This window comes from Polyodon spathula, chromosome 7 (genome assembly GCF_017654505.1).
Source record: "Polyodon spathula isolate WHYD16114869_AA chromosome 7, ASM1765450v1, whole genome shotgun sequence".
Taxonomy (NCBI): domain Eukaryota; kingdom Metazoa; phylum Chordata; class Actinopteri; order Acipenseriformes; family Polyodontidae; genus Polyodon; species Polyodon spathula.
This window is the reverse complement of record NC_054540.1, coordinates 23,331,450-23,358,559: the sequence shown is the minus strand read 5'-3', so window position 1 is coordinate 23,358,559 and position 27,110 is coordinate 23,331,450. Positions and strand designations below refer to the sequence as shown.

The 27,110-nt window shown below is 36.3% G+C and overlaps 1 protein-coding gene across 1 annotated transcript; it reads right to left on the bottom strand.

Moving 5' to 3' along the window:
* Positions 1 to 1,096: 1,096 nt before the first annotated feature.
* Positions 1,097 to 19,447, bottom strand: LOC121318376 (smoothened homolog). Its single transcript, XM_041254959.1, has 12 exons — positions 18,560 to 19,447; positions 14,863 to 15,068; positions 14,306 to 14,515; positions 12,241 to 12,413; positions 11,787 to 12,006; positions 10,871 to 10,994; positions 10,674 to 10,766; positions 8,254 to 8,362; positions 7,149 to 7,334; positions 6,370 to 6,518; positions 5,972 to 6,106; positions 1,097 to 5,522 (listed from the first exon to the last, which is right to left on the bottom strand). The coding sequence occupies exons 1-12, from the start codon at positions 18,819 to 18,821 to the stop codon at positions 4,909 to 4,911; spliced, it is 2,481 nt and encodes an 826-aa protein (XP_041110893.1). The 5' UTR covers positions 18,822 to 19,447; the 3' UTR covers positions 1,097 to 4,908.
* Positions 19,448 to 27,110: the final 7,663 nt, after the last annotated feature.

The following is a 27,110-nucleotide window of genomic DNA, read 5'->3' as shown; positions in this document are numbered from 1 at the left end:
CCAACTAGTGAGCCGACAGTTTTGCAGTCTCTTTGATATTGAAGACAATTTGTTGCATAAATAGCAAGTACTTCCAATGACTTTCTTGGCGTTAAAGACATGAAAACATGCTGTGACCAATTTGCAAAGCATCGTGAAGTGTGCCGCACTAAGATCGTACCTTAATAAAGAAGCAGATCAAGGACCACCAGGAGCTGAACTTTGTGTAAATAAATACAAGACTATCAAAATCTAGAATGGAAACTGTATATTTTCTGCACTATATTGCACTAGGCCTAACTTACTGGTTACATAAATGGATGTATTTTAAAAAGTCAGTCATTCCCTGTTGCTAAAATCTGGTGACCCCATACGTGAGAATTATTCTTAAAAGATTTCGATTTTAAATTACTGATTTCTAACTCATATATATATATATATGTATAAATTTTGAATGGAACAATAAGGATATTAATGTAAATGTAACGTAATGCTATTGCTTGCAACTAAACATTTCTAATGTACTGGGATGTCAAGTTCAATGCATCTTGCACATTAATGTAGCATCCAAAATGGTTTTATACTTTTTAAATGAGTAACATTTTATTACACACTTTCATAGCCAACATTAGATGAGTGAGATCATTAAAAAAAAAAAAGCTGGATATGTATTATTCAGTCTGTAGTGAGGAATGTCACCTAATTTTGATGGTTCACTTTTTGCTTTAGGCACTTGCTGCAAGAAGGATAATGTTGTTGGAAGCACGAGAAAACAAAACGTAAACATATAGTATTTGCAATTAAAATGCTAGCTCTAAAGTACTTGTAACTCATTGTTACAATAATAACTTGGATGTATTTACAGTATAATCGTAAATCTCGAAAAACTACTCACTTCTAAATCTTGTGTAGTCATTTTTGTATTACTTTAGTATAAATACATGTTAATTTGGATTCATATGTTGTTTTTTTCTGACTTTATGTGAACGAAAAGACACACATTTGCCCGTTTTCCCATTGGAAATAGTGATATTTTGAAATATCAGTCCTGGTCACAAAAGCAAAGTTTGTGGGGAATAATAGCCATTTTCTATGCTTTTGAGGCATAAGCAATTAGGAAATAACGCTTACTACCCAGGAACAAAAAAAAAATAATTGTTACACAGTGTAATGGATGCTAGATTTATTATTATGGGTAAATGAAGAAAAACAATATACAGCCCCAGGAGATTACCATTTCATAATTCTGTTTTATTCAGTTCTCTGCTGAAGCAATTCAGATATTTAATAAAACGGTCTTATGTTTAACATACTGTACAATTATAAGGTATAACATATTTTAAAAAAACACCCAAAGCTGCCATATTGTCAGCAGTTAAATCTTATATTCTGTTGTTCTGTAGTTTTATCAGAAAGAACACAGCTCAAAATAGAATTATAAAAAATGTTTTCTCCCTACCTAGAAATAAAAATGATACCTTTGGGACACATAACACAGATATAAAAAAAAAAACACACTTCATGCCAATTTGAATTTAACAACAAAACCACAAACCAAACCCCCCCCAAAAAAGTATTGTTTTGTCCTTGAAAAAACTTTAAAATAAAGTTTTAAGGTGGCATTTACATATTAAACGTGAACATATTGTAAAAAAAAAAAGTGAAGAATACTTAGAATAAGATTCAATGTGTTTCAATTTGTATTGTTAGTATAGAAGGACACGCTACGATTGGACTTGTGAAAGTGTAGACCACTCTTAAAACATAAACCTCTGCATTATAGACCAATCTCCTCTCACATACAAACATTTTAGGTTTTTGTAGAGAAAGGAAGACTACAATGCCCACACTTATTGCATTACATTCTCTGAATATGAAACACAACAGGATTAAGCGGTCCAAATGGCCCAAACCACTACAGCGAGTTGATCTGAAACCTATTGCTTGGTGTGGTGCATGTTCTCATTCGACAGACCCACAGGAGTTCTCGGTTGGAAACCCAAGCTACATTTCCACTGCCCAGTGCCGTCGTGCTTTTTTAAACTGAACCTGCAGTTCAAAGTAATTATTTCCATTTGCAGGTATGTTCTAAAAGGAAAACATGTTCCTGACACATGTTTCTGCATGTGCTCATCTAGCTTGCACTGGCATGCTTTACTAATCATGCTTGTCTAAATGCGTGTGCTTCTGGAGGCGACAGCTATCACTGGGACATCCCGCTCACTGAGAATTACTTCTGGAATCAGGTTTCGGGCAGAAGAAACACAATTATAGTTGTGGTAAATTATTTTCTTTTCTGTTTTAGTGATTGCATATTGGAACTCACTTCCACAATTCCTAACGTATAAAAGGGGTATTTTCAATTGATCTAAGCAGTGGTGGACTTAAATTGTGCTGTGGTTTAAATAATTGAAGGCTCTTTGGGTATCAAAGTTACACCCAACAGCGCACGTTAAGTCTCTTTAGTGTATTTCTGCCTGTAGAAATATGTAAAAATGACAGGGATGTCCTAATTTAATAATTTAAATGAAGGTGGTATTTAGATTAGCCACTGAGAAGAACTGATTGAATAAATGTACCTAGCTCTCCTTATATAGATTAATTACATCCTTTAAAAAAACACCCATTAGAATGCACTGTGTTACTATAGACACATACATATTGATTACAAGAAAAGTTGACATATATAAAAATAACCCTTTCTCTATAAACTTTTACAGGTACAATCTCTGTATAACACAATATCAATACAACATCACACACGCTGTATATGAAGTACCTGTAGTACCTTAGTAAACAGGTTGATTTCACACTGCCTTAACATAAGGTCATTAATAAGAATGACGATGGTAAAATTGCCAGACCGTTTAGAAGTTTTTATGGTAGAATCATTAATTGCTGACATGACCCAGGCCTGATTGATCCACTAGTGCCTTTAAAATGAGGCCTCTGCAGATTACTGGCACTGACAAAAACATTGGCTGAAACATTTGCCTAATTGTTTATGGATGTTACGAGATGGTTTAGCTTCAACAAGCAACCATAGTCTATTCAGCTGACCAAGTGAACCAGCTAGGAGGGATCCCCATCCATAAAATATATTATCACTGCGAAATATTCACTTCACTCCTACATTTTTAAACAATACATTATTAAAATAGATTTTTGTTTTCCCTCACTTTCAATGCTGTGGTTGCAAATGCCAAACTGAAAAACTAACAGAAAAAAAACTGGAAGTACTGGTGCTTGTGATCAAGCTGTGTAGTCTAACAAAGGGGCAAACAGTAACCCAACTGAAATTACACAACCCAATTATGTAACTCATTTCAAAAACAAACTTAATTTGTTCTGTTATTCAGACTAGCATCTCAATATCTAATACAGTCATGTTGGTAATATATTATTTACTGCACAAAATAACTGGTCTATGTATACTACATGAAATACATCATATACAGAAAAAGGAAAAACATAAGGCAATAAAAAATGAAACCTCACTCAAACCATTATATCCTTAAAGTTAGATCAATGAACAATGGTCTTATTGTATAAGCCTAGTTATTCAATCATTAAGCAAAATTTAGGGCAAGTGTACATTTATTCACAGCTCCAATTAAGCCTTTGAACACACTGAACATTCTCCAATGATATTGTTTTTAACAGTTAACCATGTCTTAGAACACACTATATCAACTTGTATTAAACTCTTTGTGAAAAGACAGCTATCCACAGACCTGTAATGGAGCAAGATTCTTCATCGTCAGCTACTTGCTTCCCTTCATCAGCAGGCAAAAGGGGATCTCAGCTTAACGATTTTGAATGCAGAAGTGCGTACACAGCTAACCACTCTCATGACACAGTTGGTTGGTTGTTTGCCACCTTGCAAGGCATGTTTCCAGCAAGTTCAACTTCCTTAAGTAAGTTTTTACTATATTTTAACAGTAAGATGTTGTTTAAAATAAACCACAAGGTGGTGCTGCTAAATACTTTTTTTGTAATCCTCAATTGCCTGATTTCTAAAGCATTTGTATTAGGCTTTCCAAGTATCAAAAAGCACCGGTCATACTTCTGGAAATTAGAAAAGATAACAACTCCAAGCTCTGTCTCTTCCTTAGAAATGTTTGTTCGTTGTGCTTTTTTTTTTCTTTTCTTCCTTTTGCTAGAACTGTAATCCTATACATTTTTAAATATCAAAAATAGGCAGCTCGGTTTCATACAATACTAAATAATTGGATAAAACGAAATCCGTAACCTAAATATCCAAAGTGAAAAGACAACAGACAATTATAAGCAAACATAAATCTTCATGACAGGGCAAAGCAAACTTGTGGGTTTCCAGGAGGAGTGTTTTCTTGTCAAAGAATAAGGGTCCAGCAGCCCAGAGCTTCAACTGCAGAAATGGTTCCAACCTGTTGTCTTCAGCACATGATTTTTGCATGAATAGAAATACCTCTCTGGGCTGAGTAAACCTAGACTGACACATCAGATCAAAATTTAAATATCGTTAAGGATACAATTATTATTATTATTGATAATTCTTGTTTTCATGCAAAGATTGGCTGTATATGGAAGTCTCCTGCCATACTATGTAAAAAAAGTATATCGTTTTAAAGAAGTACTGGCCCCTATAGAGAGCTTGAGTGAGAAATCCGATCGTAGCACTCCAGCGGTTTCATTTATGGCTTCACCAACAGTTCACTGGGCGTAAAAAATAATGTATTGGCTATTTCTTCTGTATTCAGAGAATAGACGTGAAGTCTGAAGGGGTTACCTGCAACCCTTCCCTTTTCTATTGGCTAACCTGGCCTTCTAAAACCCCCCCCCCCCATTCCCCCATCATTTCAGTTTGTTTTTAATATATTGGAAGAAAGGGAGGGGTACAACTAAAAGCATCCAGCACTTTCTGCTACAGTATGACACAAAGGGCACTCAGAAGTCTGAATCTGTATCCATTAGTTCTGCTTCCATTAGATTGGTTCTGGAATGGATGGGTGCCAGGCCAGCTCTTCTCCCTTGCGTTCTGGGCATGTAGGACATATTCCCATTGGGCAACGAGACAGGCTCCACCTCCCCAGTGGAGTGGCGGAACGATCCACTATACTGCCTCAGTTGGGGACGGAAGCGTCCACTGTTTACAAAGCCGGGGTCCTCCTGGAACCTGCTGTCTGCGGACAAGGGGTTTTCAATCATGTTCGACGCGGTATGTCCTTTGTAGTCTGAAGGGCCGCTGAAGACTGCATTGGAGTTTCGCTCCTGGTATAGTGGTGGTGCGGTTGGTTTGAACTTTGGGAAGGAGCCAGGCAGGACCTCCTCAGGGGAGACAGGCTCCCAGTTCTTGGCCACCAGGCTCTTCTGGCAGGGCAGCCTGGGGAGTCGCGGTACAGCGCTGGAGGCTCTTTCATAACCCACGTCGTAAACCTCCGCCGTCGGGCCCAGGGGGCGCACTTCCTTTTTCCTCCTCTTTCTCTTTTTCTTCTTGTGGAGCTCAGGAGGAATCTCTGCTTCCACTATCCAAAGATTCTTCCTGTTGTCCTCAGGTGGCGCTAATTGAACCAGAGAGCAAACAGCACATGTTAACGACACAGGTTACACTGAATAACATTTGTAATGCTCTGCTTTTCCAATATATTTAAACATGTGAAACAGTTCTACAGGAAGCAAATCCTAAATTAGAGCTATCAGTAATACGAAAAACAATTGTTAAAAAGTGTTAAAGACAGACATCTCCAAGATTCAGGTGCTATAGCAGTTTTTATTGCAATTGGATATGCATTTCTCTACATATATGTAAAATTCTAAAGTGTGACGTGTACATACAGCCACCCCCACTTTATTACAGTCACAGGAGACACGCATCCCTAGCAGGGAGTAGGGTATATTCTTTCCAGCCAAACAACATGTACCCAAGACTGGGTGTCTAATTTCCCCTTGCCTAATCCTACTGACCAAACAGCCTTTAAATTCTGATTAGCAAAATTTCTGATTAGCTTACTTGGTGTTCCTGTGGGAGTGACAGAGATATCTTGAGGCAGAATGGCTCCTCGTCTGGCAACCATCTTGGTAACATGTTGTGCCCAGGCAGAGGACATTTCCACAGAAGGTTCGTTCAATTCAAAGTTTAAACCAGCTGTGGGACAACATAAACACCGAATGCCGATTACAAACATTAAAACTATTGCAATTAATTGTTAAACAATAGGACAATACTGAATCATGCTACTCTTGCCTGCTATTCTGTACAAAACACTATATTGGGTAGTTTGTTTGCAGTTTACAGCACTCGACTCCTAACAATGCTTGTAATTAACCTTTAAAGACCATAATAAGACCAGATAACTGCAGTTTCTCAGCCAAACAGTCATACCTGGTTGTGATTGTATATGCTCTTACCTACAGGTCCATCATGAGAGACAGTCTGCATGCTAAAGGACAGTTCTTTCTCAGGATTCTTCATTAACTCCTTTCGTTTGGAGAACGCTTTAGCGATCATCTTACTTTTCTTTATCCGCTTCGGTTCATCGTCGCTCCGACCAATAACCCTAAAAACCCACGGAAGGAAGTGAACATCTCCAACAAGGGCAGGCTAAATGTTTAAAAATCAAAATGTACAGTGAATAACTTCCAAAATGTTGGACAACCATAGTTTGTGGAATGTGAAACCAATATAAACCTTTATCATAGAGGCCAAAATACATTTTGCACTGGATTCAAGTTCTTTGTGTTCATTTTATATAGTTGTTGCTAATTAGAAGGTTATGTGGTCCAGTGGTTAAAGAAACAGGCTTGTAACCAGAAGGTCCCCGGTTCAAATGTGAGACCCTGAGCAAGTCACTTAAACTCCTTGTACTCCGTCTTTTGGGTGAGACGTTCTTGTAAACAACTCTGCAGCTGATGCATAGCTCACACATCCTAGTCTCGTATCTTGAAAAGCGCTTTGTGAAGGTGGTCCACTATGAAAGGTGCTATATAAGAATAAAGACCAAATTGTGACCAGACTAACAGGTACTTGAGCATGGAAAATACATTATTGAGAAGGAGAAAATGTAAGTAAAAGCAGCTGTTTTCCTCAGAGTTTAAGTTCCCCAAACACAGCCCTTTGGGTTAGATGTAAGTTGTGTTGCTCGAAGATTTGCCATGGTTACTGGGTCTCCATGGGAACTGTTGGTTACCTGCACCAGGTGCGTTTCCAGATGAGGACTGTGGCTTTGGTCCACACCCATGTACTCATAGCGATGCCTGTCCCAAACATAGAGAAGAGGTTGATCTTCTCCACCAGCAGGCTAGGCCGGTTCTTGATGGCACATTCCGGCACTGGCTTGTTGGCTTGGTGTGCAATTGTCACATTGGCTTCACACCTGAATATGGATAAATAAAATAACAGGTGTTGAATTAGAAATGTAAGTACTGTATAAACTACACTGGCATTGGAAATGCAATGCACTGCAAACCAGAACAATAAAATAAATGCATCTAAAAAATACATAGTTAAGTCCTCTCCAATAGGGTACAGTAATTTGAAGACCTGACTAACTGGTTTTATTGCCCGTGCCCCCATAGCACCACATCAAAAGCATTCGTACAACTCTTCCCAGAGCTGATATTCAGGGGGGTTCCCTGTGAATTTTTGCAATAATTATTATAAAAATAATAATTCATAAGAAAATCAAGGAACCAGTCAAAAAAGGCAACAAACAAACACAGGCACAACCTGTACGTGGTTCAAATGGTTAATATGGTGTTGAAGGGAGTAGGCCCAGGGGGTATGCATCCTGTGTCTATCCACTTCACTAAATGACCAAAACATGCACTCTGAAGTCAAGTTGGGTGCCTTTCATTAACACAGGCTTTGTTTGTAAAGTTCATGCACACCGTTGCTATAGAAACACTTCTCCCAGTGGAAGGGTAGATTCCAGAGCTTACAGGTCTGAATAGATGAGGCAGCCATGCTTTAGATGAAACAAAAATAGTTTTTAAACATGTAGAATGGGAGAACTCTGGAACAACCTGAACAAATACTCAAACTTAGCTGTAACTGGTTTTAAGTCAACATACTCAGAATATGAATGTTTCATAAGTTTAAGAGTTAATTTCTGAAATATGTTCTCTGAGAAAAAAATAAAAAAAACGTGTTTTCTCAAATAGGTTTGAAAATGTTGCTACCCTGGCACTCATGCATTTTGTATGCCAAAATAAACACTTTGACATCAGTTCAACTTTGAATAATACAAATAGTATTATTTTATTGAAATCATTTTGACTTGGTTATATACTTACAACACGTATTCTCTGAAGCTTCTCTCCCATTCAGCCTGGTTGAAGAAGTCATAGAAATGGCAGCCAAATGTAATAAAAACAAAGCCGAAGGCCAGAAATCCAAATATACCTGATACAACACAAAAAATAATAATAGAGCCAAGAGCTGCTTTCTAAAACATAAACTGACCAGCTCCAATTAACACAAGAGTTTAATTTGAAAAGCAATATTAGAAGAAAAGATCAAAATAAATTCTCTTTTCCCTTTCACAAGCTTTGCATAAACACATTTTCTTCGCCATGATAGGCTAAATCAGAGGTCCAATAAAAATGTTTAGCCCATTAAAATACTAGTCTGAAAACAGCTTGTTCTACTCAGATTCTGAATTATTCACTGCAGATAGTGAGGATGAGAAAACAGAATAAGGACAGCAGTAAGGATGAGCTGACTTGCGTCTTCTGTGTGTTGCAGTTTGGGATATACAGGCACCTCAAAAATTATTGACACCCTTGATAAAGATGAGCAAAAAAGTTGCATAAAATAAACAACACAGGTAATGAGCTATATTGTAATTTTACAACATGTGGAATATATTGTACTTTATTAATGATTCAAAGGAATCAACCAAAATTACACATTTCTCAAATTATAAATTTATTTCCAAAAAAAATTAAGTTGGCACAATTATTGGCACTTGTTTTCAGTACTTTGTGTACCCTTCCCTTACTCGGATAACGGCACTGAGCCTTTTTCTATAATTTTTTTATGAGATTGAAGAACACATTGGAATGGATCTTGGACCATTCCTCCATTCAGAATCTTTCCAGATCCTTGATATCCTTTGGTCTGCGCTTATGGACTGCCCTCTTCAATTCAAACCACAGGTTTTCAATGGGATTCAAGTCCAGAGACTGAGATGGCCATTGCAAAATGTTGATTTTGTGGTCAATTAATCTTTGTGGATTTTGATGTGCTTTCGGTCATTCTCTTGCTGGAAGATCTACTTGCAGCCAAGTTTCAGCCTCCTGGCAGAGGCAACCAGATTTTTGGCTAAAATGTCCTGGTACTTGGTAGACTTCATGATGTCGTTGACCTTAACAAGGTCTCCAGGACCAGTGGAAGCAAAACAGCCCCATAACATCAAAGATTCACCACCATATTTTACAGTAGGTATTATGTTCTTTTCTTTATACGCCTCCTTCTTTCAATGCCAATCCCACCGCTGGTGTGCATGGCCAAGAGCTCTATTTTCGTCTCCTCTGACCATAGCACCTGGTTCCAGTCCAAGTGCCAATGCCGTTTAGCAAACTCCAGGTGCTTCCATTTGTTGGTTGCTCTCAATAAAGGCTTTTTTTTCTGGCAACCCTTCCAAATAGGCTATTGGCATGGAGGTGGTGTCAAATTGTAGATCTGGAGACTTGGTGACCTGAAAATGCAACCTAGTTCTGTAATTCTCCAACTGTGGCCCTTTGATTCCTCAAGATGCACTTCCGTCCTTTACCAGGCAGATTTACCACTGTTCCACTGGTTTTGAACTTCTTAATTATTGCCCTAATAGTTTAAGTGGTAGATTTAGGTTTTTAGCTACTTGTTTGTACCTACTGCCTGATTTATGAAGGTCAACAACCATTTGTCTCTTTTCACTTGAGTTCTTTGCCTTTCCCCATGGTGATGGATGACAAATGGATTTTACATGCGTGTTACCTCATTGTTATACCCCAGTGAAACAGGAAGCCATGGAAGGCCACAATACAGTTCCTTAAGACTGAGATGTACTTAAAAAAGTAGAATGTTAATGCAGATTTAATTTTGTTTGATTTTATTTACAACACTCTTTAGGGGTGCCAATAATTTTGACAAAAAAAAAAAATTAATTGTTAAAAATAAATGTTTTCTCTGAGCAATTGTATTATTATAAAAGAATATAGTTTTCCCTTATTTGTGAGCATAAAATATAGCTCATTACCTGTGTTGTTTATTTTATACAAGGGTGCCAATCATTTTGGAGGTGCCTGTACATATGGAATATATATTTATATTATAAACACTCTTCCTAATTTAACCAAGTAGAGAAATACTACTTCACTGTAAAAAAAAGATTAATTACCTTTTATATTACTCTTGCCTGACCATATACTGTTTATCAATATGCAATATCTGTTCTTTGGCTATATAATTATATTAGCAGGATAGACCAGTTTTTTATGGGAGTCTTGTAGTTAAATATAAAGTTACGTATACATGTCATATTATTAAAGAATCAATTTCTACGCCATTTCATTAATTCATTAAACAAAACATAAGTAGAACACAGTAATACCAATCAATAAAATATAACACATAAACTATATATATATATGATCTGTACTAAGTCTACCTTGGGGAACTTTACCACTATAACCAAGTTAACAAGAAAACAAAGTCCCTGCTTGGACCTTACCGAGTCTGAGCATGGTTTCATTAATTTTGCTGGCTGCCTTTTCACTCAGAAGCCCAGGATGGTTACTCTTAATTGAAAACAACGTCATGACACCTTAAAAAAAAAAAAAAAACAGTACGATTTGAATAAGTGGTGTGATCAGTTGCAACTGCAGTAGAGATTTCAAAGAAGGGTGATCTTTGTCAAAGGAAACTCACCTTGAATAAGAAAGTAGCCACCAACAATCAAGACAAGCCCAATGGGGGCCAGCACAAAGCCCGCTCTGTAGTGGTAGTGCTTGTAGCCAACAAAGCAGATTCCACTAACTGAGTCTCCATCCACCTGTAACCCCAAAAAAAGACATTGCAGTATAAATAAGCAGGCGGTGGAAACTCAACTTGCCATTAGTTCCAGGAAAGGTCTTCCTTCTTTGGGATACAATGAACTTCGACAGTCGTTTTAGTTTGCAGTATCCCGACGCAGGTTTCTAACAATGGGTAGGTAAGTAGGTAGGTAGGTCGGAAGGAGATTTTTTTTTCTTTTTAAATATATTTTCTTTCTGTTAAGTTAAACACATGAAGATTAAGTTGTCTGTTTCAGGTTTATGTATTGAAAACTGTAATGGGAGCCTTTACGGGTTTATTTTATTCTAATAAAAATAAGCGAAATAAATAAAATAAACACAGTGAGATGCAATTCCAAGTAGGAATCCCCCAACTCTTTTAAAAAAAAAACCCTCTTGCTTTACCTGGCAAGCCCAGCCACATTAAGTGCTTGGTCAACAGCAGTAAATACTGTAACTGTTTTTATTTTTATGAATCTCAATATTATTACTATTTTGACTCTGCTATGTATCTAAGCATATGTTTTTATGACTGATTTTATTTTTATTTATTTACTTTGGTACAGATTGTATATTTTATTCTGAATTTTTGCTACTGTAAAACTATATAAAAAATTGCTCACAAAAAAAACAGTCTTGCTAATTTAACCAAGCAGAGAAATACTACTTCACTGTAAACAAGCATTACAACACTTACAGCATGTAGTGGGGCTGCCAATGTTCTTGTTATTTAAATATATAACAAAGGCAGCTTATAACAAAATGAAAACAGGTATAAGCTCGGTACGTACCTCAGCCATTGCCAGTATTGCCACAGTCAGCACAAAAGGAATGGACCATGTAACCAGGTGGAAGTAGGACGTTTTGCCAGCCAGAGGTTGGTAAGTGGTGCCAAGTGCTTTAAAGGAAGTGTGCCAGGCATAGGTCAGTATAACGAACCAGATGACCCCCGACATCAGGGAGTAGTAGACGATCACAAAGATAATCACACAAGAAAGCGTCTCTGTAGACCTAAGAGGAAAAAGGACTGTTACATTGGGTTCTATTGTGAACAGTTTTTATATTACTAAAACCATGCTTTAGTTTATGCTTTGAGTCCAAACAGTAATCTGCATTTTCAATTCAAAACTGGAAAATGATTATTTAGCAGTACTGGTAAATTAAGAAATTATTATTTAGCAGTACTGGAAAATTGCCAGTCAGAACTGATCTAGGTATTGCAACTCCTCTGTCTCCCACACGTACGTTGGCTCGCCAAGTCTCATGGTCCCATCTGCTTTACACACAATCTCTCCACGGGCACCGTCCATGAACTGTGCCAGCCAGCCAATACTTCCGATGAAGAAACAAGCGTTGACATAAAACAGAATGACGGCAGGATAGCGATTTGAGTTCTTCCAATCAGCTACAAAAGTGGCCTGAAGGAGTGAACAAAAATAAAGTGAAGAGATCAGATCAGTGCAGTGGATCAGCTGGAGGTGATTCCATGTTTCCTATTCCCCTTTCTCTAGCTGAAGAGAGGACTATTGAGACACAACATGCTTTGTAAAACTAATTTACAAAAAAATAATAACAACAAATAATACATACATACATTATCTATAACACGTGGTTGAAGGCTATATTTGCAACCTGAGCCATTAAAGAAAAGGCATAATACCAAAGTAGTGACATCTAAAAGTTATATTTCCTCTAGAGGAAAATGTACTTGAACTTTCGACTCCTCGAGACCATCACTTTCAATTCAAACACAAAATATCTCATTTTCAGTCGCTCGACAACACCCACTGTACAGAAATTTTCATTAATGATCAACAAAATGAGAATAAGTTTAAAAAAAAAAAAAAAAAAAAAAAAAACAAGTATGTAAAGCTGGTACATTCGCATCTCAGAGAAACTAGAGAGGAACGGGGAATTAAAACAAGATAAACGCAACATCTACACAGCACTGAAACACTACGTTTAAAAAAACAAAACAACTGTACTGCTGAACCTCGTTTTCTTTAATATTAGCGTCACAAGGGTATCCATGTATTATAAAAAATGAATAAACCTGGTCTCGTAATTTATGACGTCACAGAAACCCTAGATGAAATTATTTTCCTGTAACTCACTGAAGCCCATATATTATTATATATATATATATATATATATATATATATATATATATATATTTTTTTTTTTTTTTTTTTTTTTTTTTTTTAAGCAATAGAGCCAGTCGATGCGGGCTCTACTGTGTGGTAAATAACCACAACTGGAGTTATGCGTTCCGAGCCATAGGCGAGGGCGCTAACGAAAGACAAGGTCAACTACCACACAGTAGAGCCCGCATCGAGAGGCCTCTATCGCTATTAGAAAACGATTTATTTCTTTATTTTCTCTTTAAAAAAAACTTTAAAACCTATATTTACCTTGAATTTATGATATTTCTCCAGGTAACATTCCGCTGAGGAAAATAGTCCCTAACATAATTAGAATAGAAAAACGACATACACGTAGAGAAAACGTTATTATTATTATTATTAAAATTATTACTATTGCTAACATGTTTATTTATTGGGGTCTTACTCTTTCTTATAATTTATCTGGACATGTACAATTGTTGAATAGTCCGTGTAGTGTTGAGTCTGACTCGAAATTTGTTGTTGGAGGCGGGGCATCATTCAAGCAGGCAGGGAGTGGATTGGCTGGTGCGGAAAGAACTGAAACAGGGTTGGGAGTTTGACTGGCTGGTTTTGAGGGAGGGTGTTGTTTGGATCCAGCCGATGACAGAATTGTGGACCAATCGTGTCTTCCCTGTTGATCTGCTGTCCAGTAGCTGTGAATTGAGCCTTTGTTACGGTGTCACAGACATGAGTTCCCTTGTCTCTAGACCAGCGTCAGAAAGTATGTTTAAGTAGCTTTTTATGTTATCTGATTAGCTGTAGATTATAATGTTAAGGGAAAAAACAGTATTATGGGCAGATTTATTTTAAAATGTAATTCACAGTTAAGCACTTCAAAGTTCCAGAGGGCATCTATGCAAAATAGAAGCCCACTAAATCTGGAAGCTGATTGGCTGTTCGCACTCAATCGGTTTCTAAATTATATATATATATATATAAATTTTAAAACTAAATATATATTTATAAAAGCAAAGAGTAGAAAATCACCTACATTGAATCCTAAATCAAGGTCTTAGTGTAGTAAGCAATTGAAAAGGATAGAATTAAATTAAGTAGTAAGACAAGCACCGACCAATAGGAGATTAGAAGTCAAACTGTCATTTTTTTCAAAAGGACACATTCAGATAGGAAATTTGTCTCCATACCAGTGTGAAGAAGGTACAGAAGATGGTGACGGAGCCAAAGACAGCGATATAGACGTGCATGTCCCTGTGCTCTTCCTCAGTGAACAGTGGGTTATGACACTGAATACCACAGCCCTCCACGTCCTCATACCAGCTGTTCGGGTTGTCTGTCTTCACCAGGGGGGACTCGCATTGCCCGGAGCTGTTGAACTTGATGTTCTGAACCTCATTCTGTGACAAATATATATATATATATATATATATATATATATATATATATATATATATAGAGAGAGAGAGAGAGAGAGAGAGAGAGAGAGAGAGAGAGAGAGAGAGAGAGAGAGAGAGAGAGAGAGAGAGAGAGAGAGAGAGAGAGCTCAGGATGAGGCCGGTATGGACTCCAGGTCAAGATTCCAGAACTTGCATAGAACCCTACATGCATCATGTCTGACAATAGACTGCTATTAGACCCCATCTTTCATAAGAACTAACTTCACAAAACATCCATCAAGAGTTAACATATAAAACACAGAGTTTCCGTTTACAAGTGATCAGACAACACAAGATGTTGAACGCACCGGACATCCTACTGGAAATTTATCAGTGGTGCACTTCAGGAAGTCTGGCCAGCCTCTCTCCCGCTCCACAATGGCGCAGGGTCCTCTGGTCTTATGACAGAGGCTCTGGCTGGGCAGTTCCACCTTCCCATTGTCACACTTGGGCATGTAGACAGAGCACAGCAAGGGCTGAATGACTTCCCAGCAGCGAGGCGCGTTCCTCAGACCTGAAAGAGTCACAGAAAGAAAGTTTGGCGCATCATCAATGATTTGCATTACTTCTGATTTAAGGAATACAATATTTACTCAGGGGATGCCCTTTAGATGTCATTTTAAAAATGTGATCTTCAGTTTTGTACTGCTGTGGAATTTGTATACTTCGGTTAACTTTAAGGTTAGATTTTCTTGCATGCATGTATAAGTACTGTATGTTATCGTGTTATACTGTAGGGTCCTATTCAGGAAACTTTAGGGACTGTTTTTTAATCAAGTTAAAATTTTGATTAAACTATTAACCTTGTCTAAAACAGTAGAAATACCTTTTATAAACTGCAAACTTGATTTAATTTATCAAAATGAGCCCATAGCGTTACTTGTTTATACTTTGTACTCAGAATTTTTGCATTGTTTATTTAACATATTTTTGTGAGCGCAGCTATAATGAAACAGGGCTTACAGGCCACCCTTCAATAAAGGCCTTATTTTTCCAGTCCCAATTGCATTAACTTCAGTGTCAAAAGAACTTTAATATTTCAGGAGAACACTTTTTTTTTTTATAAGGATTATTTAACTACTGTGTTGGATAAAACAAACCCAGAGCTGGAACACAGACAACCTTGCCAAGGTAAATTTGGATTAGTGCCATGCAGATGTTGTACATAATCTTCACAGGAGAACGCAAACATTATTTTATGTACAGCAATCTCCTGTCACACAAACACCTTATCTTTGGCGCAAGTGTTTATCAAAGTAATCTCACCTTGGTCATTCCATATCAACTGGACCAACGGTCCGCACTGTTTTCCTTCGCCTGAGACCTACAGACTCATGTGAGGGTGATCTGTGGTTGGATAGCCTATAAGTCTGACCACTTACTGTAAGCGCATATTTAGCAGGATTGCTTCTACTGCTGGCACATGTTTATTTTTTAAGATTCTTTGTTTTAAAAAATTATAATAATAAATAGCAGACTCAAACTTTAAGAAAGCCCTTTCTGTGCTTTTATTTTTTTTGTTAGGACTGCTTTTAAGCACTTTTAACTGATTAAATCAAGTCTGCAATTCATGAAACATTTTCCACATTTTAGGACAGGGTTAAAAAGGGTTTAAGAACATAAGAACATAAGAAAGTTTACAAACGAGAAGAGGCCATTCGGCCCATCTTGCTCGTTTGGTTGTTAGTAGCTTATGGATCCCAAAATCTCATCAAGCAGCTTCTTGAAGGATCCCAGGGTGTCAGCTTCAACAACATTACTGGGGAGTTGATTCCAGACCCTCACAATTCTCTGTGCAAAAAAGTGTCTCCTATTTTCTGTTCTGAATGCCCCTTTGTCTAATCTCCATTTGTGACCCCTGGTCCTTGTTTCTTTTTTCAGGCTGAAAAAGTCCCTTGGGTCGACACTGTCAATACCTTTTAGAATTTTGAATGCTTGAATTAGGTCGCCACGTAGTGTTCGTTGATCAAGACTGAACAGATTCAATTATTTTAGCCTGTCTGCATATGACATGCCTTTTAAGCCTGGAATAAGTCTGGTCGCTCTTCTTTGCACTCTTTCTAGAGCAGCAATATCTTTTTATAGCGAGGTGACCAGAACTGCACACAATATTCAAGATGAGGTCTTACTAGTGCATTGTACAGTTTTAACATTACTTCCCTTGATTTAAATTCAACACTTTTCACAATGTATCCTAGCATCTTGTTAGCCTTTTTTATAGCTTCCCCACATTGTCTAGATGAAGACATTTCTGAGTCAACAAAAACTCCTAGGTCTTTTTCATAGATTTCTTCTCCAATTTCAGTATCTCTCATTTGATATTTATAATGTACATTTTTATTTCCTGCGTGCAGTACCTTACACTTTTCTCTATTAAATGTCATTTGCCATGTGTCTGCCCAGTTCTGAATCTTGTCTAGATCATTTTGAATGACCTTTGCTGCTGCAACAGTGTTTGCCACTCCTCCTACTTTTGTGTCGTCTGCAAATTTAACAAGTTTGCTTACTATACCAGAATCTAAATCATTAATGTAGATTAGGAATAGCAGAGGACCTAATACTGATCCCTGTGGTACACCACTGGTTACCACACTCCATTCTGAAGTTTTTCCTCTAATAAGTACTTTCTGTTTTCTACATGTTAACCACTCCCTAATCCATGTACATGTGTTTCCTTGAATCCCAACTGCGTTCAGTTTGAGAATTAATCTTTTGTGCGGGACTTTGTCAAAAGCTTTCTGGAAATCTAAATAAACCATGTCATATGCTTTGCAATTATCCATTATCGATGTTGCATCCTCAAAAAAATCAAGCAAGTTAGTTAGACACGATCTCCCTTTCCTAAAACCATGTTGACTGTCTCAGAGGACCCTGTTACCATATAGGTAATTTTCCATTTTGGATCTTATTATAGTTTCCATAAGTTTGCATATAATAGAAGTCAGGTTTACTGGTCTGTAGTTACCTGGTTCAGTTTTGTTTCCCTTTTTGTGGATCGGTATTACGTTTGCAATTTTCCAGTCTGTCGGTACCACCCCTGTGTCAAGAGACTGCTGCATGATCTTGGTTAGCGGTTTGTAAATTACTTATTTCATTTCTTTGAGTACTACTGGGAGGATCTCATCCAGCCCAGGGGATTTGTTTATTTTAAGAGCTCCTAGTCCCTTTAACACTTCTGCCTCAGTTACGCTAAAGTTATTTAAAACTGGATATGAATTGGATGACATGTGGGGCATGTTGTCAGTATCTTCCTTTGTAAAAACTTGTGAAAAGTAATCATTTAATATATTTGCTATTTTTTTCTTCATCTATGATTTTTCCATTTGTATCTCTTAAACATTTAATCTCCTCTTTGAATGTTCGCTTGCTGTTGTAATATTGGAAAAACATTTTGGAATTGGTTTTAGCTCCCTTAGCAACTAAAACTCTGTTTTAGTTATTCTATCTTCGTTATTTGAAAAGACTAAATCAAGGCATGCCTCCCCTCTAGTCGGTGCCTTGACAAATTGTGTTAGGAAGCAGTCATTTGTCATTTCCACCATTTCTATTTCATCCTTCGTGCTATTCAATAGACTTGACTTAGCTTTGCAAATCTGAAATGTGTAATTCGCTCAAGTTTGTTTATTTATTTATTTATCAATTTTAACCTGTTATATATGTAAGTAGATAAAGTAAATGGAATTAGAACATAAGAATATAAGAAAGTTTACAAACGAGAGGATGGTTGTTTGGTTGTTAGTAGCTTATTGATCTCAGAATCTCATCAAACAACTTCTAGAAAGACCCCAAGTTGTCAGCATCAGTCATTACTTGAGAATTGGTTCCAGACTCCCACAATTCTCTGTAAAATTAAAAGTGCCTCCTATTTTCTGTTCTGAATGCCCCTCTATCTAATCTCCATTACAAGAGATCAATTACATTTGATTCAGAGTAACTCCCATGTTCAACACGTTCTATAGTTCTAAAATCACCACGTTTACCAACAAATCACAAAAAAAACCTTACCTGACCACATGGTCAGTTTTTCCAATGCTTCTTCTTGAGAGGTGGAATCTTCAGCCAGACTAACAGAGGTGTAAGTGTAGGGCAATGGCGAGCCAAGACATGTGTTGTATTTCAGAGCTTCACAAGTTGACGTTTTCTTACAGTGTTCGAATAACCCACTGTTGTTTTGCTGCGCTTTGCCCAAATAAATTGGGAAAAAGAAATACCCCAATACCAAAAACATCCCACATCTTTCAACAAAGACACATCCTCGGGAAGACATCTTGGAAAGCCTAACTGTGCAACACTATAGCCACAAGAATTAAACTTCCCCTTTTCTGTTGTAGTGTATGGCAAAAATATTTCTTCAACCGCGTTGCGTGTCCTGGTGAAAAAAAACTGCTTCTAAGCTAAAGGAAATCCTGTATTTTCTCCGAGCTTCCCGTTATCCAAACTTATCATCAACGCCATATCAATCAGTTTTGTATACAAGTCGACGATAGCCGTTTTTGGTCCATTTACTCCTTTCTCTAGAAAATCCATATGAAGTCAGGTTTGAAGTTTTTGCAAAGTTAAACATAACAAATAAATTAAGTGCATCTGCGACCCTGTGCACTGTTGTAGTTTGAATCGTTTTCCAAACTCGTAGAAGCATTCACCATCCCCCCACTTTTGTAGAAGGAAAAAAACTTCTGACCTGAGAAGTCTGGAATACTGTAATACGACCCCTAGACGATTTACGCCTTCCTCTTAAATGATTTTCTTTACGTTTGTAATAAAATGTTACTGTAACTTTACAGGGCTATTTAAAAGTTGACAAACCCTATATATATATATATATATTTTTTTTTTTCTGACTCTGATAACAATGATACTTTCCTTTTTCTTACTCGCTACTCTGTCTGCTATTTTTTTTCCTATGGAATGCACATGGTGGGGTGAGCCAAAGAAACGAAACCCGCTCCCCTCCCCATCTAGAAAAGAGGGAGGAATTTGGGAGATGGATGGATACTAAAACAATCACTTATTTGAAGATGATTGTTAATGTATTTTCGTAATCTTCGTTTCAGAGCTGCGTTGGTTTTGTTTATCTTTTTATTTCTTCTCTTGGTTATATTGTGGATAAAAAGTTATGCTTATTTTACTTACAATAAGTATTTTAGTTTGTAACCCACTGGGAACCGATTTCATGTTTTTAAAATATTCAGTTAAACATGTTGTATTTGTAATAGTTTAGATACAGAGACTGCTGCTTAAGATATGTTGAATTCATAAAAGATTAATAAAATATCATAATGATAGGTAAAACTATTGATGCAGTTAGATATTTTTAACAGAGAGTACAGTATGCGAAAGAATCAACCAGTTTAAAAGCTTTATCTGGGTTTTAAAGATGTAGAAACATGGTAGTTTGCAATATTGTCTACACTAATCAGGCTGTAATGCATTTTGCTTGGAAGATCCTGGGCCCCTTTGCTGATTTTAATTGTTTTTATTTATATATAGTATTGTCTAGCCTCTGACAAATGCACTAGGCCAAATATTTATCTTCATGTTCACAACTGTATTCAAGGGAAAAACAAATAAAAAGTAGGGAATTAGCATTCAGTACCAGCATACAGTGCTCACCCTTTATACAGCTATAGTGGGGCGCCATAGCTTCAAGACCGTGCTGTTTGTGTTCCGTTTTATAACGAGTATAAAAGGGCTACTGTAATGGCATTATGAAGCAAAGTAAGACCTTCATTACATGGCAGATGTTACGGTGAGCTTCATTAGATTAAGTGATGTGTATAAACTCAGTATCAGTGTATTACTGCATGTTATATGTCTAAAGAGGGCATTCACAAGTCACACCCAATCAGATAGCTGAACTCTAAAATCCCAATTCACAGGGTGTCATTTGAGGTTCACAGTGAACCTGGGATGAATAAAGTAACTATGGTTAGATTCTAAAACTCCATTCTGAAGGAATTGTCTGCCCAATTACTGTTGAAATTGTGTAGAAATCTGATGCACATGTAATGTGTTTCTAGTTAGGGAAGCTATAATATAAAACATCTGATGCATCTATATGTTTGCTTGGCCCCTCAAGTAAGTTATTGTCCCGCTGCAGTAGCACTGTGTTGTATTTGTCCTTCAAGAAAAACACATTCAGTAATGGAAAAAAAAAGAACAAGCCATCACGGAAACTATATTTAGTCTATTAATTGTCTGTTACAATTTGAGTAGTGCTGAGGATGTGAACTTGCTATACAAACACTGCTGCCACACATCCCCGTGTAGATTTTAAACAATTGTACTAGGATGATGTTTTTATTGACTTTTGAGAAATGTTCGGTTCTCCAGATTTCTCTTTTTGTGATCTAAATAGCGTTGGATCTTAATATTGCCACCATAAAATGTGCAAATCTGCTTTGTCTCAAGGGAGGGGGGTTGGAGGAAGGTTTTGCGAAACAAACACATCAGAAGCAGACCATAAGCAGTGTATTATACTTACCTTTTATTTTGTTATACTTTCACCATGCTATATAGCAGTAAACATTTATAAAGAGCAAACTGGTATAACATTTATAAAGAGCACTTTTGTAAACAGTCAGTTAAAAAAGATGAAGTTACAAGGTAAAAGAAAAACGTAAAAGTGCAAACCATCACTCCTTTTTTCCATTAGTACCATATATACATACTTATGCATCATTTTAGTCTTTAATACAGTAAAGATTAAATAACTATTTAAGTTTACACAGTTTTGTCTAAACGTGACTTCCAATTCGGCTGTCTAAAACAGACTTTGTTATGCTATGTTTGGTATTGGGTGTTTCTCTCAGCATCAACCTATAATTCGTCTACATAGGGAAATGTGACGATGGAAATAATCTCCCTTTGTTTAATTTAAGGTGGAATCTCAACTGCTTAACACAGAGTGGATGAATCATAGAAATAAACACTCCTGTGTTATATTCTTTTAAAATTAAAGTGAATAGTTCTATTGTTTATTGAACGCTTGAGCCTGTCGACTATCTTCAAAGAAGCTGGGGATCACGTCTGCAAAAATAATTTCTGCTTATGCTTCTCATCAGAGGAATAGCACCTCCAACAGTCCAGCACCTCACATCAGATCCAGGATTTCCCCTTTGGTGGTTGGCAAATACAGAACCACAGAATAAACCACGTTTGTGGTTAAAAAAAATAAACACTAATTAGGTTACAGTATAATAACCCTTTAAGAAACACGTTTGAGGGTACCGTCCTTCACCAATATTAGGGTTGTTGCAGATAATGTGAAGTAAACAGTGTGGAATAGCCTCAAATGCACACTTCTTGGATTCTTGGAATACAATTCTTTTTTTTTTTTTGTGCCACAGATGACCAATAAACACAGGCATGTTGTGGATAATATAGTGTTATAATAATGTTCAGAAATAGGCCCAATTCTCCACCAGTTTGGCCTGTGTAGTGAATTGCTACCTTAAATGCAGTTGCAGTATGGCTTCTGGGGAATGAGTCACCCAGAGCCAGGCAGACAGTCAGGACCACACACACAGCACAGAGACCCACCAGTTAGCTCCTTTACGCCTTACTCTGCAAGGAGAGGCTTTCCCACACTACTAAAAAATACTGGGCCCTGTTCACATTTTTACAGCATGTTGTATGCTTGTAACTCAAAACGTTCCCAACCGTTTCTTAAGAGGGTTGTGTAACATTTCATTTCAAAGATTACAAATGCTCTTCTAAAAAAAAAAGAAGAACTTTTATAAAGCTGCTGTTTATTTTAATGTATTTAAACTAGGGCTTTTAATTGATTAAGCAATGAACTGTATACATCAAACAAGTTAGCTTTAATCAATTACAAATAAATGCCTTCATGTACAGTAGTCATGTGACGACATGATTTTGCTTTTTTATGGTAATGGAACACAGAAGAAAAAGATAAATTTTACAAGTTTAAAATGACTAAATAGTGCCAAACTTTCATTGTATGTTTATTTATTTTGTTAACAGTTCAAAATATCAGAGCCTGTAACTTGCATACTATGATGTTAAAAACAGCAGTTATAATGTGAAAGAAAACAGCTCTGGTTACATATTTTCTTTATTTACTTGTAGTGTCAGTTTTATTATTTTTCCATTGCACATTGTTTTCATTTTTAATGCTAGTTAATTCTTCAGTTTTGAAGTAATGTAATTGTGTGCCTGCTTTATTTCCACTGGAGTAGTGAATTATAATGCATCTGCTAACTTTCCATAATCAAGTCATGCCATAACTCTTGTGACCACATTTTTTTTTTAAACTCTTGATTTCCATGCTCTCTAAGCCTGGTATCTGGTGCTGCTACTATTTCACATATTATGCTACTATCATGTACTATGCACTTTCCATTGTATTTAATGTACTGTTTCATGTAATATGCACTTTCCATTGTATTTAATGTACTGTTTCATGTACTATGCACTTTCCATTGTATTTAATGTGCTGTTTCATGTACTATGCACTTTCCATTGTATTTAATGTACTGTTTCATGTACTATGCACTTTCCATTGTATTTAATGTGCTGTTTCATGTACAAAGCACTTTCCATTGTATTTAATGTACTGTTTCATGTAATATGCACTTTCCATTGTATTTAATGTACTGTTTCATGTAATATGCACTTTCCATTGTATTTAATGTACTGTTTCATGTAATATGCACTTTCCATTGTATTTAATGTACTGTTTCATGTACTATGCACTTTCCACTGTATGTAGTGTACTACCATGCTACCATCTGTATTTTAAGTACTTTCCACTGTATTTAGTGTATTATGTATTTTTTTTTTTTTTTTTTTTACTGTATATCATGTATTATGCAATTCTCTATTTAAAGTATTATGGATTTTCTTCTTGTTACTGCATCTTGTTAAGCGCTTTGTGATGGTGATCCACTATGAAAGGTGCTGATTGATTGATTGATGGGCGGCACGGTGGCGTAGTGGTTAGCGCAGTTCCAGCCAGGGGTCGGTCTGTGTGGAGTTTGCATGTTCCTCCCATGTCTGCATGGGTTTTCTCCTGGTACTCCAGTTCCCTCCCACAGTCCAAAGACATGCTGTTCAGGTTGATTGGCCATTCTAAACTGCCCTCTGTGTGAGTGTTTGTGTGTGTGTGTGTGTTTGTGGAGTCCTGCCTTGCATCCTGTGTCTACCGGGTTAGGCTCTGCCTCACCGCTACCGTGTAAAGGATTAATTGGTTAATGATAATGGATGCTTGATTGCTACAGGATGCAAATATGTGGAATTTTGCAAATTACTTTTTAATTTCTGTATAACACGGCTCAGTGTTTGCTTTTCTTTGTCAATGCCCAACTTTCCTCAGAAAAAACATGTACATGTAAATCAGACTCAGAGCTCAGCTGAGTAATGTACGTCCACTTCAATAAATGACGTAGTTTGGGCCCACTGCAGTGGGTCCGAGTCCATTAAGCCTTCAAAACATTATTAAGACCAATCAATAATTAACCAGATCTTCCATAAAAATGTAGCATGCTACATGCATGTTATTGAATAGAACTATATGTATCAATATATATATATATTTTTTTCAAAATAAGCTTTGATCAATTCAACAAACAAACATAATTTTGAGTTTGAAGTTTCAGAATAAAGATATCCTGAGGTAACCGATAATAGCTAGGATGTGATATTTAGGAAGTGGTAATGACTGTACTTCAATGTAAGATTCTGCAGGCAGACATTAGCCCTGGAGTTACATTTGAATTACCGTGTTTTTGTGCGTAAAAAATATCGAACAACAAGAACGACTACAGTGTGTAATGAGACATTGCTAACAGAGCATAAATGCCATAGACAAGCAGATAACTTTTCAGTTGCTGTTATCTGGTACTTATTAAGAGTCACAATAAAAGTATAGCAGTGCCACAATTACATTGTAATTCTAGGGTTAGTGGTTTCTTATTGTTTATACCATTGTTTCAATCCTGGCAGGAAATGTGCAATTGCACATGCCTTTGCAAACAGAGACCTTGGAGTTTATCTTCCTGGGAATCTTCACTGATGCTCTGAAAAGTTTGTTATTTGTTTGTTATTCTCATCCTTTTATTGCTTGTCCTCTTCACCACTCTACGTATTTCTGACCTGTATCAAACTAATATAATTATACTAAAAACCTGTACCATATGCAAAATGGTACAGTACTGTGAAGCAATCTGCAAGTGCCGTACAGAACTCTAATAGGCATGTTGACTCACAAATATACTGATAAAAGGTAGTACAAACAAACATGCACCACCTTGTGGTGAACAAAATGTTATTTTAAACCAATGTGCTGTGAAATAATAAATGACTTTACTTTCTTCGTATGATTTATGTCCTTGTTCAGTATTTATTTTAGAACGCGGTTTCCCTCTCTGCCCCTGTACTGTGTTTTGTGTTTGTTTTATTTATTAATATATAAATGTCGGCGAACACCGTGTTTTGTTTTGAAAATGTATTTTGTTGTTTTTGTGTTTTGTATTTTCTTGCAGCTAATTAAAATGTTAACCTGGTTAAATGGTCACCTGTATAAATACCTGCAGCTCTCTGCACTCCGGGGTGGCTATACGGAGGAGAGCGAGGAACAAGACGTAAAAAAACGTGTAGGATCAGTGAAGGCGATTGCCCAGCTTGACCTGTATCGCCACAGTCCTACACATTTAAACCAATAGGTTCTGAAGCACCTATCCCAAAAATACTTAAAAAAAACTATTTATAGTATATGTTACTATGTATGCAAACTATTTCTTACCGTGACTATGCGTACGCCTCTAATTCTCAATTGTGTACCCTTGTTTGGGCACTAAAATAAAGGTATGTCATGGTTTAAAAACAGACGGCACGTTAAATAAATTAAAAAAAATCTCAACAATCATTTACAATGAAAAACACTGTGTTAAATCACATTATTGACAGACAACCAATTTAAATAATACCAAGTTTTTTGTATTTTTTTGCCCGTTGTAAATGTGGAAGACCAAACTGCTGCCAACTAGCCTTCAAGCAGACTTAAAAACTCACACTAGAAAAGTCCTTGGTTTCAAAACACCTCATTGTTTAGTTATTACTGAAATGACCAGGTGCCAGGAATTTGAGCAATCTTCTATCTCGTCAAAACTGATCACACATCACATCATGAATAACTTCCCACCTGAGTCTTTACTATTACAGTCTTTACTATTTAAAGGAATTAAAGGGAAGGAACAGTTTATTTAACATTTTCCTGGTTGCCCAAACTCATTTAATGTGAGTTTCTACCCTGCTTCAAGTGAATGAAACAAGAACTTTGATAACTAGTAAACTGTGGAGAGACCCTTCTTTCACAGTCCATTAAACAAACAATGTTATATTTTTTCTGGTTTGGTCTGATACATAATATAAAACTGCCAGATAAAAATGACTTTAAAAAAAAAAAAAATCATTTACCAACACATTCTGCTACTGTAGGAGGACATTTAGTTTATAACACTGCAAAAAGTGACACATTTTTTGGTGATCAACCTAATCTACAGATTTCAGATGCAGACAATATTATGTTGATTAATATTATGTTCATGAAGTCATATTTTTCATAGATACAAACAGGACCTTCTTTTCAAACTTCAACCTTACGGTAATTCCACTTTAATACGAGATACAGACAGAATTACAAAGATCGTCAAATTAACACCTCCTATAACCACTGATAACCAATATAACAGAATTCAAACAATAAAGCAGTAATATTTTACAATACTGTTACAAAGCACAGATATTTAATAGCCTTGCACAGATAAAAGGCAGACAGCTGTGCAACTGTACATCAATGACATAAAAGATATCTTAAATTAATCACTGAATTATCATTTTAAATCTTTTACGATTTCACAGTATTTTTACATCTAAATAAAATCCGTAAAATTTCACTATATGCATTTTAGGCACTTAAAAGGAGCACTTGTTCTAGAAAATCAGAAATACTTTAGCAAGTGCCTCTTCATTTTGTGACCAAACTGTGTAGGAAGGAGCAAACTAAAAGAGAATGACATAAGATGCCTAGTTGATCGTGCCGTTTACACCAAAGTACAATTTGCATTTTTTTTTTTTTTTTTTTTTTTTTTTTTTTTTTAATGAAATAAAAATGTAACTGTCAATGTTACAAAATTAAAACTCAAGTACCAGGCACAGTTTTGAGTCCTTAAATTAACATTGTGTTACTTGTTACTGTACTAGTTTAGTACAATTAGCAATTAATTTTCTTTGACATAAAATGGTCCCCAAGCCTACCAGATTAGTTCATATAAAAGCACTAAAGATTATAACCATGAAGAGGCATGTACTGTAAGGTTTCACAGAATAATACATTGTACCAGTCTAGTGCTTACAGACCCTTTATTAATAATAATAATAATAATAATAATAATAATAATAATAATAATAATAATAATAATAATAATAATATTAATATTATTATTATTATTATTAATATTAATAATAATAATATAATAATAAATGTTATTTATAGAGCGCTTTTGTCAGACCCGAAGCACTGTACAAGAACAAC

Coding starts and splice junctions, on each gene's coding strand:
- LOC121318376 (XM_041254959.1), bottom strand. CDS start 18,821: ATGTCTTCCCGAGGATGTGTCTTTGTTGAAAGATGTGGGATGTTTTTG. Junction 15,069..18,559: donor AAAACTGACCATGTGGTCAG/GTAAGGTTTTTT, acceptor TGACTCTTTCAG/GTCTGAGGAACGCGCCTCGC. Junction 8,363..10,673: donor TGAAACCATGCTCAGACTCG/GTAAGGTCCAAG, acceptor GTGTTGTATCAG/GTATATTTGGATTTCTGGCC.